Consider the following 15,598-nt stretch of genomic DNA (forward strand, 5'->3'; position numbering starts at 1 on the left):
AGTGGACCAGAGCAAAGCATATGCACTGCTTAAATCCCACTTAAGCCATTTTCTGAAGTAGAAGGTTAGATTCAGCAGCACATTGGCCCAGTGCTGGCCCTTTGTATAGGGATAAATTTTATGCCTTTGGATTTATTCCCCTTTCTCCTCTAGCTTGCTGTTGGTAGAGTGTTGTCTCTTTAAAAAAGTGCTGAGGATTTGCTGGGCTGGGTATGGGGAGAAGAGTGAATCCTGACTACCATTATGGATTTGTTCATTTTGCAGAGTGGAGGAGACCTTTGATCACTTCTGAATCCTTAAAAGCTCCAGTTAGCACTGGGAAAAGCATCTTCAAATATAAAGCAAAGCTCTTTATAATTTAGGAATATCTGGGAGAACTTGGTTATCCAAGAACAGGGAAATAAAAAAAAATAGCTGAAGCAAATTGGTTTGGTGAGATCTTGTGGCTCCTTATTATTGTTCTTGATATTTCAGCTTCCCTTTGTAGTTAGCACTGCACAAACACACGAAAACGTGCTTCCTTCTCTGAAGAACTTCCCTGTGCTGTAGGATCTTAAGGGACCCATAGGCCCACCATAAGCTCTCTATGGCAGGAACTGTGTTTTTGTTCTGTATATGTATATGGCCCATGACTAGAGCTCTTAGGCTCTACCACAATGCAAACAACAATAAAAATAATTTAAAGTGGTGGAAAGGCAGCTGGGAAATGCTCACTGTAAATGACATGAGAGAGCCCTCGCCTTCAGGCAGTAAAGCATCCATTTCTTCTAGAATACCTTTGTTCTACTCATACACTGAATGCAAGATACATGGTGATCCAACTTTTCCTTTTCATGTGACAGGTATCACAGATTGTCAGAGAAATAGGCAGGGTTTACAGTGCAGTGAAGATGGACAGTATAGACCTTCCCAGTCTGATCCCATCACTAAGAAATCCTTCTGTGCTGATAGTCTTGGAATGACACTGGACTGGACTGAAACAGACCACCCTTTGACAGATTCCCAGTGCCTAGGTAGGTATCAGAAAAATAATTGCACTCACTTTGATCCTATGCAAGTAACTTCTCCTTAACAAAATTCTGGTTTCTAAGGACAGCTGAGTCTGAAAGGTTATGAGAATTCACTTAACTAAAAATCTGGTCTTTTCCTCATCCCACATGCCTGCCATTCTCCTTGCTGGTGAGTTTATTTACTAGACTGGAGAAAACATTATTTTTGAAAGGGAAGTGGGTAAAGTATGTTCATAGGTACCCTTGGATAATTGACAAATTGTTTGTATGATCATTTCTTGCTCTCTGTCTGGTGGAGTCATTACAGTATAATGTAGCAGGACCAGGGCAGAGCGAAGGATTTCCTAATGTAAACAGCACTCATGGTTGTTCTCATAAGACCTGCTCTGTAGTGTTAGACAAATGAACACATTGTCACTGTTTAGTATTAGATTTTGGTACCCTTGCTCATGTTGTGTAGTGCCTTATTCCATGAGTGATCCCAGGTAAATCAGGGAACTGGACTCCAGCATGAGTCAGGTTATTTTAATCTCAGAGGGGTAGCCGTGTTAGTCTGGATCTGTAAAAGCAGCAAAGAATCCTGTGGCACCTTATAGACTAACAGATGTTTTGGAGCATGAGCTTTCGTGGGTGAATACCCACTTCCTCAGATGCAAGATGATGCATCTGAGGAAGTGGGTATTCACCCACGAAAGCTCATGCTCCAAAACGTCTGTTAGTCTATAAGGTGCCACAGGATTCTTTGTTATTTTAATCTGTCCCTTAATGATTAATAATTAGATTTTTAAGTGATATTTTAAAAGTTATTTCTAAATGTTGCTTTATTGCCAAGATACTAAACTATGGCTGCAGACTAGTTTTTATACAACATCCAGAGCAGTGGAACAGGAATCTCAGACCTAAAATGAAATAAAACAGAGTGTCACTAAGTAAAGCTAGGAGACAGTCCATTCAAAGTTCAGAGACAGGATAGGGAAAAGCAGCATTTCAACATGCTAATCATACTATATATAAAGAGATGCTAATAACTACAGGAAATAATCCATTACACAACCCAAAACTTGTTTGGGGTCATTTGCAGTCATGTTCCTCAGCCAGAAAACTTGTACTTTTCCCTCAATCAAAGAGATCAGTCCAGCCTATAATTCTGTAACTCTAGGCTTTTTCATGCCATCAATGATGCAATTAATGAGGACCACTAGTTAAAAAGTGATGGCATGGTATTGTCTTCTACCAGTAATTTGGTAACACATTTTTAGTGTGTGTTGAATGAAAGATGTATGAAGTGAAGATTTTCGGTAGTAAAGGAATTGACAGAGAATTTCATAGAAACATAGGGCTGGAAGGGACCTCGAGAGGTCATCTAGTCCAGTCCCCTGCACTCCTTGCAGGACTAAGTATTATCTAGACCGGGGTGGCCAACCTGAGCCTGAGAAGAAGCCAGAATTTACCAATGTGCGTTGCCAAAGAGCCACAGGAATACGTCAGCAGCTCCCCCACCCTGCTCCCAGCGCCTCCCACTGGCAACCCTGCTGATCAGCGCCTCACTCTTCCTCTCTGCACCTCCTGATCAGCTGTTTCATGATGTGCAGGAGGCTCTGTGGGGGAGTGGAAGGAGCGACGGCATGGCATGGCATGGCAGGTTCAGGGGAGGGGGCAGGAAGGGGTGGAGTGGGGGCAGAGCCTGTGGCAGAGCCAGGGGTTGAGCAGTGAGCACCCCCCAGCACTTTGGAAAGTTAGTGCCTGTAGCTCCAGCCCTGGAGTTTGTGCCTATGCAAGGAGCCGCATATTAACTTCTGAAAAGCTGCAGGGTTGGCCACCTCTGATCTAGACCATCCTTGACGAGTGTTTGTCCAATCTGCTCTTAAAAATTTCCAATGATGGAGAGTCCGCAACCTCCCTAGGCAATTTTATTCCAGGGCTTAACCACCCTAACAGCTAGGAAGCTTTTCCTAATGTCCAACCTAAACCTCCCTTGCTGCAATTTCAGCCCATTGCTTCTTGTTCTATCCTCAGAGGTTAAAAAGAACAATTTTTCTCCCTCCTCCTTGTAACAACCTTTTGTGTACTTGAAATCTGTTATCATGTCCCCTCTCAGTCTTCTCTTCTCCAGACTAAACAAACCCAGTTTTTTTCAATCTTTCCTCATAGTTCATGTTTTCTAGACCTTTAATTCTTTTTGTTCCTCTTTTCTGGACTTCCTCCAGTTTGTCCACATCTTTCCTGAAATGTGGTGCTATTTTCAGCCCTGCAGCCCAAGCCTTGCAACCGTGAGTCAACTGACCTGGGCTCAGACTTGGTGCTGCAGGTTTTTCTTTGTGGTGTAGAAATACCCTCACACACCTAGACAGTGATAAAATCACCGCTGCTTAAGCAGTTCTGATTCCATCCAGTAGAGGCCAGTAGCTGATATGCATCTAGCCTTACACATTATCAGCTAGGAGAGCTGCCTAATTTTTTTCAAATTTCAAAATGCTGATACTTCAAAACTTTAAAATTTAGGGGAAATGTCATGGAATTTTCACAAAATCTTCCTGATTTTTGATTCACTCTTGAACTTGTTGATTTTTTTTTACAAAATTCAACCATATTTTGCATTTCAAAAAATTCAGATTTTTTTTTTAATCGAAAATATGGGTGCTTTTACTTTTTCCATCCTGACCAGCTCCATTAACTATATTGTAGAATGGGATATAACAGTGTAATCTGGGGTGGCTGATCTTGCTTTGAGAGGAGATGTATAATGGAAGGGGATGGGATAAGATTGACCCAATAGCTCTTCTCTCTTTCTAAGCTATCTTTCTTCTGAGGAAAAAAAATCTCTGTCTTAAAATAGAAAGTGATAAATTATAACAAAATCTGGGCCCACCGGGGGTGTCCTCACTGTCACTATGTTGCAAACCAGGGGCATTCAGAATTGTATAGCAACAGCATGGATAGATTCTACATCTTCCTCTGCCAAGAGTAAAGATCCCTATCTTTTGAGCTAAAGAAGCAGCTTCATGAACAGTTATCAGAACAGGGCCTATGATACACAGCTGTGCAGTTCTATTTCCATCCCTCCAGTGATGAACAACCAATAGCAAATTCATTAACGTTAGGGCTGGTTAAACATTTTTTATTGTGCATTTTTTTGACAGAAAATATATTTTTGAAAAAAAAAACAACAAAGTTTTCAGTTTTCAACATTTTTTGTTTATTTCAAAATTTTTCATGGGACAAAATATTTAATTTTTAAAAACATTTTTGTGTCTAGGTTTTTTTGTCCCACTACCTCCTAAATTTTTTTTTACCCTCTTCCTTTTCCTGTGAAATTTTTTATTTATTTATTTATTTTTAAGAAAATGGGAAGCTCCTTCCCCAAGGAAAAAGTCATTAAAAAAACCTCAAACATTTTCATCCAAACATGAAAAGCCTTAATGAACATTTTCAAACAAAATTTTAAAAAGTAGTGGATTTTGACTTTTTCCTGAAAATTGAAATCTGTTTGACTTTTTTTGTTTTTGTTTATTTTTTAAACAGACGTAATGACAACACTCATTCAGCCTGTGTATTTGAACAGAAGGAATTAACTGTTCTGCAGGGAATGTTTTTGGCATTGTGCTTTAAGAAGGAAAACTTTTCTTCCTCCATCTTAGCCCCCCAATCCCCTGCCTTTCAAACCTCTTCTCAACCAAGTTAAAGAGCCGGATTTTTTGGTGTGTGTGTTACATTTCTGGCTTACTCCTTTGTTCTTTCCAAGCAGAAAATGACGGTTTTATCAAAAGCACCTGTTGACTCAGCTTTGACAACAATAAACATTTGTTGTCAATTAGCGCTGGCTGTTTTGCTTTAAGAGGACAAATGATTGTTTTAAAAATTGATCCTTAGCTTTTATTCTGTGGCTTATCCAGAAGTTTCTGGGCAAAAGCTCTGCTTTTGGATCCTGGTATAATATCTCCTCTTCACTATTCCACTCTGGTGTGCAAGGGAATGAGAGCTGAGCTTGCAGCTACTCCATGCACAGAGCAACGGGCTGAATCAAGCCCAGGACGCCTGGTCACTCTGGTTGTGTCAGACTCAGGGGAGGCTCTATTGACAATCAGTCTGAAACCTCCCCTCAGGTTGTGATCGGCCGAGGAGAGGGGTTGGTCAGGCCACCTGGGTGATGCTGCTGGCTCAGTTCGTTCTCTGAACTTCCGGAGAGACCTTAGGGGATACTGTGGGCCAGAAGTCAATGCCGCTGTACTGATTTACACCCTCTGAGGATATCTCCTCACTCCCACCCCAGTGGAAACCCAAAGGGAGGATACATTTCACCAGGTCACAGGGGATTAGCTGGCATGAGAACCAGACTATAATTTAAACCTTTTGGAGCTGTGGTCTGCCCCCTGCCCCCTTGTCCAGTGACTGCAGGATTTGCCAGGATCCAAGAAGTGAAGTTTCTGCTCTCTCCAAATCTTTGCATGTTGGTCTAATTTCTACTCTTAGTGACACTAAGGTAAATCTGTAGTAACTCTATAATCCTTAGTGGAGTGGATTTAGTTCAGATTTATACTGGTGTGTCTGAGAGCAGAATTTGCTCCATTGCCTTTGTGTTTCATGTCATTGCATCACAAGAAATGAGTAAAAACATCAGTAACAGCACTTTTCAATCTACCCCATCCAAGGGTTTTGCCAACCTGCTGATGACTTTTCTTCTAACATCACTCTCTCCATTTAGCTAGTATTCCTGTATTGTAATAGAATCTCTGTTAATGACCAAAGAAAGTCAGGATATTCCACACAGATTTCCACATTCAGTTTTCTGTTGCTTCAGAACTTGCTGTTGTACTGGAGACCATTTCTGGGATATTTGCTTTAGCAAAATGGCTCTGTCCAGCAAAATGTTTTGGACTCTTGTTTCCATGACAAGATTGTATTGTTTGGAGTTGTTATATGTCCAGCATCACTAATTAAATTGTCTTGTTTTCCTTTCCTCCTCTCAAGGACAAATATAACAATCAGATTTTATTTTAGGGTTGTGTTCAGTTGGAGGAAAAGAAAGGAAGCATTTATTTCTCACTTTTCCATCTACATGGGAATAAATCTGGCTTTGATGAACTAAAAGCTACCAGCTTTGGAGGGATGCTATCCAGGGCTTTCTTTTTCCCCCTTTTAAAAAAATTCAGAAGTGAATTTATGACTATGAAAAGTGATTAACTGGCACTGCTCTAGACTTCAATCACTGATTTACAGCACAAGCACATCTCTCACCTCGAGGGGCCTGGATAGGTCCATCAAAGGCTACTTGCCAAGATGGGCAGGGACGGCATCCCTAGCCTTTGCTTGCCAGAAGCTGGGAATGAACGACAGGGGATGGAGCACTTGATGGTTTCCTGTTCTGTTCATTCCCTCTGAAGCACTAGGCATTGGCCACTGGGCTGGATGAACCTTTGGTCTGACCCAGTATGGCTGTTCTTATGTTCTTATGACCTTCACTCAGAGAGAAGGTAGCTCCCTTTCGATGTATCCTTAAACATCAGAGAATAAAAACAGGGAAGGTGCCTGGTTCTCTGGTGGGTCCCATTGCATGCTAAGGACAACATTCAGATATGACACATAAAGTATTGTAAATTAATCTCACACTAAATTAACTTGGGCTCAGTTAAACTTTGACTTTACTGACTGATCTGTAAAGGAAACTAAGCTTATGCGCCAAGGAGACAGAGACTTGTAACAAGATCTAAATTAATTAATTATATTCCAGTAACTCCTAGAGGCTCCAAATGAGATTGAGGCCCCATGGTGCTAGACACTGTGTGTGGTGAGACACACTCCTTACCCCAAATAGCTTACACTCAAAGGGGGCTACATTCTTCTCTGTACATTTGAGGTTTGTCTCAACCAGTGAAAGTGGTCATGTTTACGTTGGGTGGCTGCAGATCCTCCCTACACACAATGTGTCAATTTAATAACCTTCTCCTTTAACTCCTTCACTCCCTTTTCTCTACTCAGCCCAACAGTAAAATGAATGTTCCTTCCCAAATAGTGCTCACAGTTTGCTTAAACATGAAGATTGAAAAGCAAGAAGTCACCTTTCTTGTCCATTTATGGCCTCGTACTACCACATTCTGCTCCAAATGAAGACCTGGTCCTGAGCATCTAATACTTCACAGGAGGGTTCTGAAATAATTAGTTTGTTTCGGACATTTTTTTTATTGCTGACTGTTTCACAGAAAACTGATATGGTTTGTTCATTTAACTAATGAATCCTTCCCCCTACATACCTTGAGTTTTCTTTTTTTAAAGTAAAGTTTGTGTTGAGTTTCTCTGGAAACTGAGGTGCAATGGAAATAACATGCAGGAGACTTGACCATGCTGTCTGCCTTTTAGTGCTCAGAAAATTTGAAAGAGTTCCTGAATCCAAACTGATCTACAGTGCAGAAGATGCTAGGATCCTTCGCTCGGAAACTATCCAAGAAGACCCTCAGAGTGCGCTCTTGCAGTGCCTGTCAGGTAAGGGATGGCTCTCAGCAAATCCATGTGACATACGGTAGAGGTCACCAAAGAAGACAGCCTTCAAGCACTGAATTTACTGTTCTGCCTTAGCCTAGCATTGTCTGCCTCGCAGTTCAGATTCACTGTGAGAGGGTTACAGAGAGGATATCTCTGTCTGTGAATGTACTTTCAATACCATGTGGCCTTGGACAAGCCATCAATGGTCTGACTTTCAGAAATGCTAAACACCTATCATTCCTGTTGACTATGGTTGGACATTGGGTTTTCAGTACCCCTGAAAGTCAGGCCACTCACGTCTCTGTACATTGGCTCTGTAACGTACCTATAAAATAGGGAAAAACAATCCTTGTTTACCTCACAGGGACATTGTGAGTTTCAATATTCATGCACGATCACCTGTGTTTGCACTGTGAGTAGTTCTTTGGTCACCTCATGTGTACTGACTTTGGGGCTAATTCAAAAGCCATTGAAACCAGCTGGGAATCCTTACACTGATTTTAATGGCCTTTAGATCAAGCCCTTTTATGTTCAGAAGTGAGGGAGTTAGAAGGCAGAAAGAGATAGGAGAGAGTTTTAAAATCACGCAGGAAAGTGAATACAACATCAGCAGTGAGGAGGAGGGGCAAAGAAAGGGAGGTGGGGGGTGGTTGAGCAGCAAAAAGGACACTGGTCTGGAGACATTTGGCATGTGTTTCAGCCCCAGAAAGTGTGATGAGACTAGTCACACGGCTATGATAGGGAATTCTAACTACTGAAAAAATGTGCCAAACTATTCATGGCTGCTGCACACTATGCATAAAATGTTCATCCAGCAACTTCCAGTAACAGTCTTGCACAAGTCTCTTGTCAGGAAATAAGTGGAGAAAGAAAAAGAGACTAAATTCAGTAGAGAAATAGTTGGCCAGGAATCCTTTGAGCAGCTTTGGTTTCTTGAGCAAAGGCCGCAGCACTCTTACAAGCCATACTCATTACATTACATACCTAGTCTCAATCAAGAGAGTTTGTCCTCCAGCTCAGTCATGAGTAACTAAAGGCCTGGTCTGTATCCCTGGGAGCAGGTTATCCCATATCTGCCTACTGCTGGGTTTCATAGATTCATAGACTTAAGGTCAGAAGGGACCATTCTGGTCATCTAGTCTGACCTCCTGCACAATGCAGGCCACAGAATCTTACCCACCCACTCCTGTAACAAACCCCTAAACTATGCCTGAGTTATTGAAGTCCTTAAATCATGATTTAAAGACCTCAGAGTGCAGAGAATCCTCCAGCAGGTGACCCCATGCCTCATGCTGCGGAGGAAGGCAAAAAACCTCCAGGGCCTCTGCCAATCTGCCCCAGAGGAAAATTCCTTCCCGACCGCAAATATGGCAATCAGCTAAACCCTGAGCATGTGGACAAGACTCACCAGCCAGCACCCAGGAAAGAATTCTCTGTAGTAACTCAGATCCCACCCCCATCTAACGTCCCATCACAGACAGCGGCTGCTCTAGTTATTTTGACACCCCAAGCACGGCAGGCAGGCTGCCTTCGGCGGCTTGCCTGCGGGAGGTCCGACGAAACCATGGGACCAGCGGACCCTCCGCAGGCAAGCCGCTGAAGGCAGTCTGCATGCCGCCTTTGCAGCAACCGGCAGAGTGCCTCCCGTGGTTTGCCGCCCCAGGCATGCACTTGGCATGCTGGTGCCTGGAGCTGCCCCTGATCACAGATCATTGGGTCTATTCACCTGCTAATAATCAAAGATCAATTAGTTGCCAAAATTAGGCTATCCCATCATACCAACCCCTCCATAAACTTATCAAGCTTAGTCTTGAAGCCAGATATGTCTTTTGCTCCCACTACTCCCCTTGGAGGCCTGTTCCAAAACTTCACTCCTCTAATGGTTAGAAACCTTCGTCTAATTTCAAGTCTAAACTTCCTAGTGTCCAGTTTCTTGCATCTTCCTCTGCAGCAGCTGGAATTGGCCACTGTCGGAGACGGATTACTAGAGACATGGGGGTCTGATCCAGTCTGGAAATTCCTGTTTCTTTTACAGATTGCACTAGTTTAACTAAAGGTGTGATTTTTAAACTGATTTGGCTAAACTACTGCAAAACCTGTGTGGAGACTTAAATAGTTTGTACCTGGCTTATGTCAATTTAGTTCAAGATGCTTCCTGACCCAATGAAGCTAACTTGGTATAAGCTAAGTTTAAAGTGATTTAAGAGTATCCAAACAGGATTTTGCAGTAGTTTAGTTAAATTGGTATAAACTGATTTCAAAACCTGTTTTAGTTAAACTGGTGCAGTTTGTAGTATGGCTGAGGGCTATCATTCAAATCCAGTTGGAGGAGTCCATGTGCATACAGAAGCTGGAAACATGCGGTGTTGTGTAAATGAAATGGTGAACCTTTACATTTCTTTCATGCTTTCAGACTGTGAGATGGATGAGTCATGTGGATTTGTCACAATATCTGCTCTGGATTCTGAGGTGCTGTGTGAACTGCACAGTGCTGCTGAAACCAACCTCAACTGTACCACTTCTGGACCGGTAAATAATGACAGTTCTTTAAAATGCATAGCCCAGAAATCAGGCCCCTTTAAGGAGTCTTGGTTTGAGTACCCTGAAATGGAGGTACCCAAAAACATTAGTCACTTTTGAACATTTTGGAAACAGTATAGTGCTCTCTAATTCCTGCATCTCTGCCGTGAATAGCATCCGCCCCCCCAATATTGCATCTGAGTAACAGTAAGACAGATAGTGAGATGAATTAACATGTCCAGAGTGTCACTGTGTGTCAGTGGTAGAGTCAGGAATAAAACACAGCAATCCAGGTTTCAAACCCCCAGCACTGCCTGCCCTTATTGCATGTGAAATAAGAAAGCTAATCTTAAATTTGCTGGGACTGCCGCCTATTTTGGTCTTTCCTAGAAGATGTTTGCCTCCCCTGTGCTGATCTGCTACAACGCCAACCAAATCACCATTCACAAACTCCCATTCTTCAAAGATCTAGACTATGCTTACACTGAAACAGATAATTGTGTCAGTTGTCGGATCTTTGTCCATTCCTCCAGTCCAGGGTCTGGAGCTAGATGGCATTCTGCCACTTTCTTTTGGCAACTCATTGTTTACGAAGCTATGCCACCGTTGTTAATACAGTAGAGTAGCATCAAAGAATCATGCTCTGATCTGATGGAGTTGTGATCAAACAGCAGAACTAGATGGCCCCAGGGAGTTGTGGCAACTGTGAACATTATTTATTAATTCATCATCCTCATTAGCGTGAATAGACTGTATTTTGCCTGCTATGAATTAAAGCACTTTTATATTGTCTCTGTCTGTCTCAGATGAAAGGTGTTATGGGAAATTCTGCTGCCACTAGCATTGCTAATCTTAGCTGCCTGCTTAAAGTGAGGAACCAAGAGAAGGATGAAGTGACTGTGTATCTAAAAAAAGGTAGGTACTGAACCTCCACTGATAGTTCAGTTGTCTAGAAAAGTGAAAAATGGATCCTGCCCACAGTTAAGCCTGGACTCCATGAGGACATGAGTCTTTACAGGGTCAGGCACTGAATAGCAGCATGACAGCTTCAGTCAGTCTTCCAGAACTAACGGATAAAGGTTTTTTGATTCTATTAAGATTTATTTTCTTGTAGTGTGATTTGTAGGTAGGGAGCTTGAGTGGTTTTTTAACCATCCTCTGGGGTGCTGAGCAGGAGTTTAGGATCAGTTGGGTATGCTCCACACCATTAGTTCCTTGTAACGGTAATGTGCGGCTGAGGGTGGAGGGTGAGAGGGCAGGGACAGATGAGAAGAGTAGAAAGGCATTGATCATTCTTGGCCTATTCGCTTTGTTCTGCGTTTCTGTATGATGAGGAGTCTTTATTTAACCTAGGTTTTCTGCCTTTTTATTAATTACAGAAATCTGACACGTTATAAAGAATCCTATACAAAATTAAAATCTTGTCCTAATTTTTACCCCTTGATAAAACCTTAGATCATTAAAATAGAATTTGCTTTTCACCATTTATTCTCTGTAAATTTGTCATTTCTCTTGGCTTGGGTAGTAACATTAGACTGGTCAGTTTTTAAACTATTATTACTATGATTAATGAGTATTACTGTAGCACCTCATCCTAGATCGGAACTCCATTGTGCTAGATGTTGTAGAAACACAGACTATTCAGGGGAATGTTCTGATTTTTAAAACGTTATCAACATTTCAAAAATATCCCCAAAATATTTCTATTGAGATTTGGCAAAACAATTTTTATAATATCACAATATCAGGGCCTAAAACTCAACATTGTTCACCTTTTCAAGTAACTACAAAGTGTTATAAGAATTATCAGTTCCAGTGGCTGAAATTCATAGCAACATGTGGGCAGGCAGAATGTCTATGTTATGTAGTGCCTCATTTCGTATCTCAAGATCAGCTAACGCTCTGTTGAAAGTGTGACTGAAGGTGATTATATCTGAAAGTTTCTAGGATGATTATTTTAATTATATTATTTCCTTAAATTCTCAGGTCAAGACAGCACAAAGTTAATTATTTTAACAAAATAAACCCAAACAAACAAACCCAAAACCCAACAAAAACATATTTTATAGGGCACCTTTGATGCCTTTTCCTTTACAATTTGAGTCAATCTTTAATGTCAAACATGAAATCTAAATTAATCCCACAAAATTTGCACCCACATCTCTTGCTTAAAAATATCCATTTCTGTATACAGAGAGTGCACATACAATCTCGTGGATGCAATTTAAGCACCCCCATTCAAACTGGTCTACCTTAATGTCTCATCAGAAGGAACTCTAGAATCTGCTTGGAGTGGAAATACAGATTTTTCACAAAAATGGAATTCCTTGGCAAAAACATGTTGTATTTGATGTGTCACTTCATTGTGTCTGTTGTAGAACTGCATTGTTTGGCTGACTTGGCTCATTTTGACACAAATTGTGATGCTCTTACACTGAGAAATACCTTGATCCCCAGGTAATCTCATTTACTTCAAGAGGACTTACTCATAGTGAAAGGTACCATTCAACCACACATTATCATCTGTCCTCTGCATTTTTTGTTCATGTGGGTTCACACTCCTTGCACAAACTCCAAAGCTCAAAACAAACCATCCTAAATGGCAAAGTTCTACTTGGCATGGGTCCAAAACTTCTCCTTTTGCTGGCTTCATTTGATTTCTATCAGAAACCATAAACTGAGCTCAGATTTGCTCAAAATTAAGTCAAGTCCCACTTGAACCTGGGCAGAGACTTCTGCGTTGTATCTTGGTGTTTTAGACTATCTGAGAGTTGAGAGAGATCGTAATAGCCTGGATATATAAACCTGTTGTTGAACTTAGCCTGAGTTTCAGATTTGTAATGAAACTTAAAGGCCAGAAAGATTTCGCTATGTTGGGCTTTTATTATAAAACATTCAGCCAGCTCAGGTCTGGAGATATTCCGTGGCTATTGCTTTGCCTCCTATGCTTGTTGGAACATGCATTTCTTTTTCTTCTTCTTCTATTCAGGACAAGAATTCACCATGTCTGGTCTCAAGACCTTTGAGCTGACGGATTTTCAGAATGTGCTTTCTGGCGTGTATAGCTCAGTGGTTCTCTCGGCAACTGGCACGTCTTTGACAGATGTTCATCTCTTCTGCCGTCAGGCTTGCAGCCAGGATCCTTGCTGCGATGGTTTTATCCTCAGCCAGGTTGTACTTGATGGAGGTAATCATGTTAAAACTGCAAAGGCAAAAAGCTATCCCATACAATGGGAAACTTAACAAAAGCAAACCACTGGGTGCAATTTATGCCTGTGCAGAGGGTCACTGCTCTGCCTATGTGCCACTTAAGTCTCAATTAAGCCAATAGGATTTAAGTGGCACATAGCCTTTGTCCAGGGGTGAATCTCACTCCATTATGTGGGCAGGCAGAATGTCTAAACACTGGATGCTTATGGTAGTGTCATAGTATAATTCCCAAATCTGAACCTTAGCATCCAAAATATGGGTACTAGCATGAATTCCCCTAAGCTTAATTACCAGCTTAGATCTGATAGGCTGCCACCAATCAGGAATTTCTAGGGCCTGATACCCTCTGGTCTCCCAAAACCCTTCCCTGGGGACCCCCAAGACCCAGATTCCTTGAGTCTCACAACAAAGGGAAATAAACCATTCCCTCCTCCCTCTTTACCTTCTCCCAGATCTTTCCCGCTCTGGGTACACTAGGAGATCACCGTGATTCAACTCCATGAATCTAACACAAAGAGGAAATTTACCTTTCCCTCCCTCAGGCAATACAGATTCAAGCTCCTTGAATGTGACACAAAGAGGAAACTTATCCTTCCCTCCCCTCTGCTCTCTTTCCCTTCTCCCCACCAATTCCCTGGTGTACACAGACTCAGTTCCTTTGAGCCTTAACTATGAGAAAAAAATCAAACAGGTCTTAAAGTAAAGCTTTTAATAAAAAAGAAAGAAAAAAGTAAAAGGTTTATCTCTGCAATTTAGATGGTAAACAGTTACAGGGTCTTTTAGCTTACAGAAAATGGATAAACAGCCTTATCCAGAAAAAATACAATTTAAACTATTTCCAGCAGACTACACATTTACAAATACAGAAAAACAATGTAAAAGCCTATATTGTCTTTCTACTGCTGTACTTACAATTGGAAACAGAAGATTAAAGAGCCTGGAGATTCGTGTGGTCACTCTCAGAGCCCAGAAAGAGAACAGACCAAGAACAAAGGACCCACACCCAAACTTCCCTCCACCCAGATTTGAAAGTATCTTGTCTCCTGATTGGTCCTCTGGTCAGATGTTGCAGGTCACTGTTTGTTAACCCTTTACAGGTGAAAGAGACATTAACTCTTAGCTATCTGTTTATGACAGGTAGTAATCCCCTTTCTGTATTTGTATACATCTTTTAAATGGCATATACTGCAGTAATGAGGCTTGTCAGCAAGGTTGCCAGAAATGGGTACTTGTTTGTTGATGGGGGAATTAAAATATATATGAAATGTTTAAAATATAAACTGATTACCTTATTCTATGATCAGGAAAAGGAGCTTTTCAACCAGACTTTTTACATCAGGTTATAGTTTCCCAGATACTCCATAATCACTGGAGTCAAACTAGAATGCAGTGAGGTGGATGGAGTGCAAAGCCCAACCCATGTGCAAAGGCTATTACCTTGATCAGGGCAGTCTTGTCCATTCTCTCCTCTCACGCATTCTCTCACTTGCCTCATCCATCTCCCCTACAATCCTTCCTAAAGTTAGAATAACAGAGTTTAAGGCCAAAAGGCATCATCAGATCACCTAGTCTGACCTCCTGTATATCACAGGCCACTAATTCAATCCAGCACCCCCACACTAAACTAAGTGTGGGCACAATCCTGCAAACATGTATCATCCTGTACAGTGCATCTCACTGACTTCAAGGTTATCCCAAGTATCTTGGCAAGATCATTGGTTCTCGGTCAATCAGTCAGTTTTATGGTCTTATCTGCTGTATCATCTCTAAGGACTATGCTTACCTGTCATGATGATATTCATTACTCAATGTACATTTCTGTAGCTGTTGCTTGCAAATATAGTGCATCTTGGCTTGGACACTGGGATATGGTCCAAGAGATCATACCTTTTGATGTAAATGGTGGTATTCGATCTGGCCCATTTAGTACCAGCACTTAAGCATGTGCTTAACTATAAACCCACATTTAAATCCCATTGACTTAATTAAGTTAAGCATGTGCTGAAGAGCTGTGCCGAATCAGGGCCTCTCTGAGGCATTTGATTTTACATTATTGGTTCTGCAAGAATTGTTCAACTCTTCCTTGTATTTCCAAGCAGTTAATTGTACTTGACAATGGGACTGCTCATGGTTGAAAGCGCTATGAATGGGGTTTGCTCACTGGGACAGGGACAACATGTCTTGAACATTGCTAAAGAACCATGCACTTCTGTAGTTCAACAGATACAAAAAACTGCATTAACAAAACATTATTAAGGTATCAATTCTGCAAAGGATAATATGCATACTTAACTTTAAGCACATGGATGATACCATTAAGTTCAATGGGAACGTTCATAGGTATAAAATTAAATACACCTGTAAGCGCCTGATTTTCCAAG

At 41.4% G+C, this 15,598-nt stretch overlaps 1 protein-coding gene across 2 annotated transcripts in view; it reads left to right on the forward strand.

Annotated features, from left to right (window-relative positions):
* The window catches only part of TG (thyroglobulin), a 213,418-nt gene that overhangs the window by 62,481 nt on the left and 135,339 nt on the right, over window positions 1-15,598 (forward strand). For both annotated transcript variants that reach the window (XM_050940484.1, XM_050940485.1), the window contains exons 22-26: window positions 843-1,013; window positions 7,365-7,487; window positions 9,901-10,016; window positions 10,814-10,922; window positions 12,997-13,194. In XM_050940484.1, coding sequence (XP_050796441.1) covers window positions 843-1,013; window positions 7,365-7,487; window positions 9,901-10,016; window positions 10,814-10,922; window positions 12,997-13,194 — 717 coding nt within the window. The remainder of the gene's footprint in view (window positions 1-842; window positions 1,014-7,364; window positions 7,488-9,900; window positions 10,017-10,813; window positions 10,923-12,996; window positions 13,195-15,598) is intronic.

The sequence above is a fragment of the Gopherus flavomarginatus genome, chromosome 2, assembly GCF_025201925.1.
Source record: "Gopherus flavomarginatus isolate rGopFla2 chromosome 2, rGopFla2.mat.asm, whole genome shotgun sequence".
Classification (NCBI taxonomy): domain Eukaryota; kingdom Metazoa; phylum Chordata; order Testudines; family Testudinidae; genus Gopherus; species Gopherus flavomarginatus.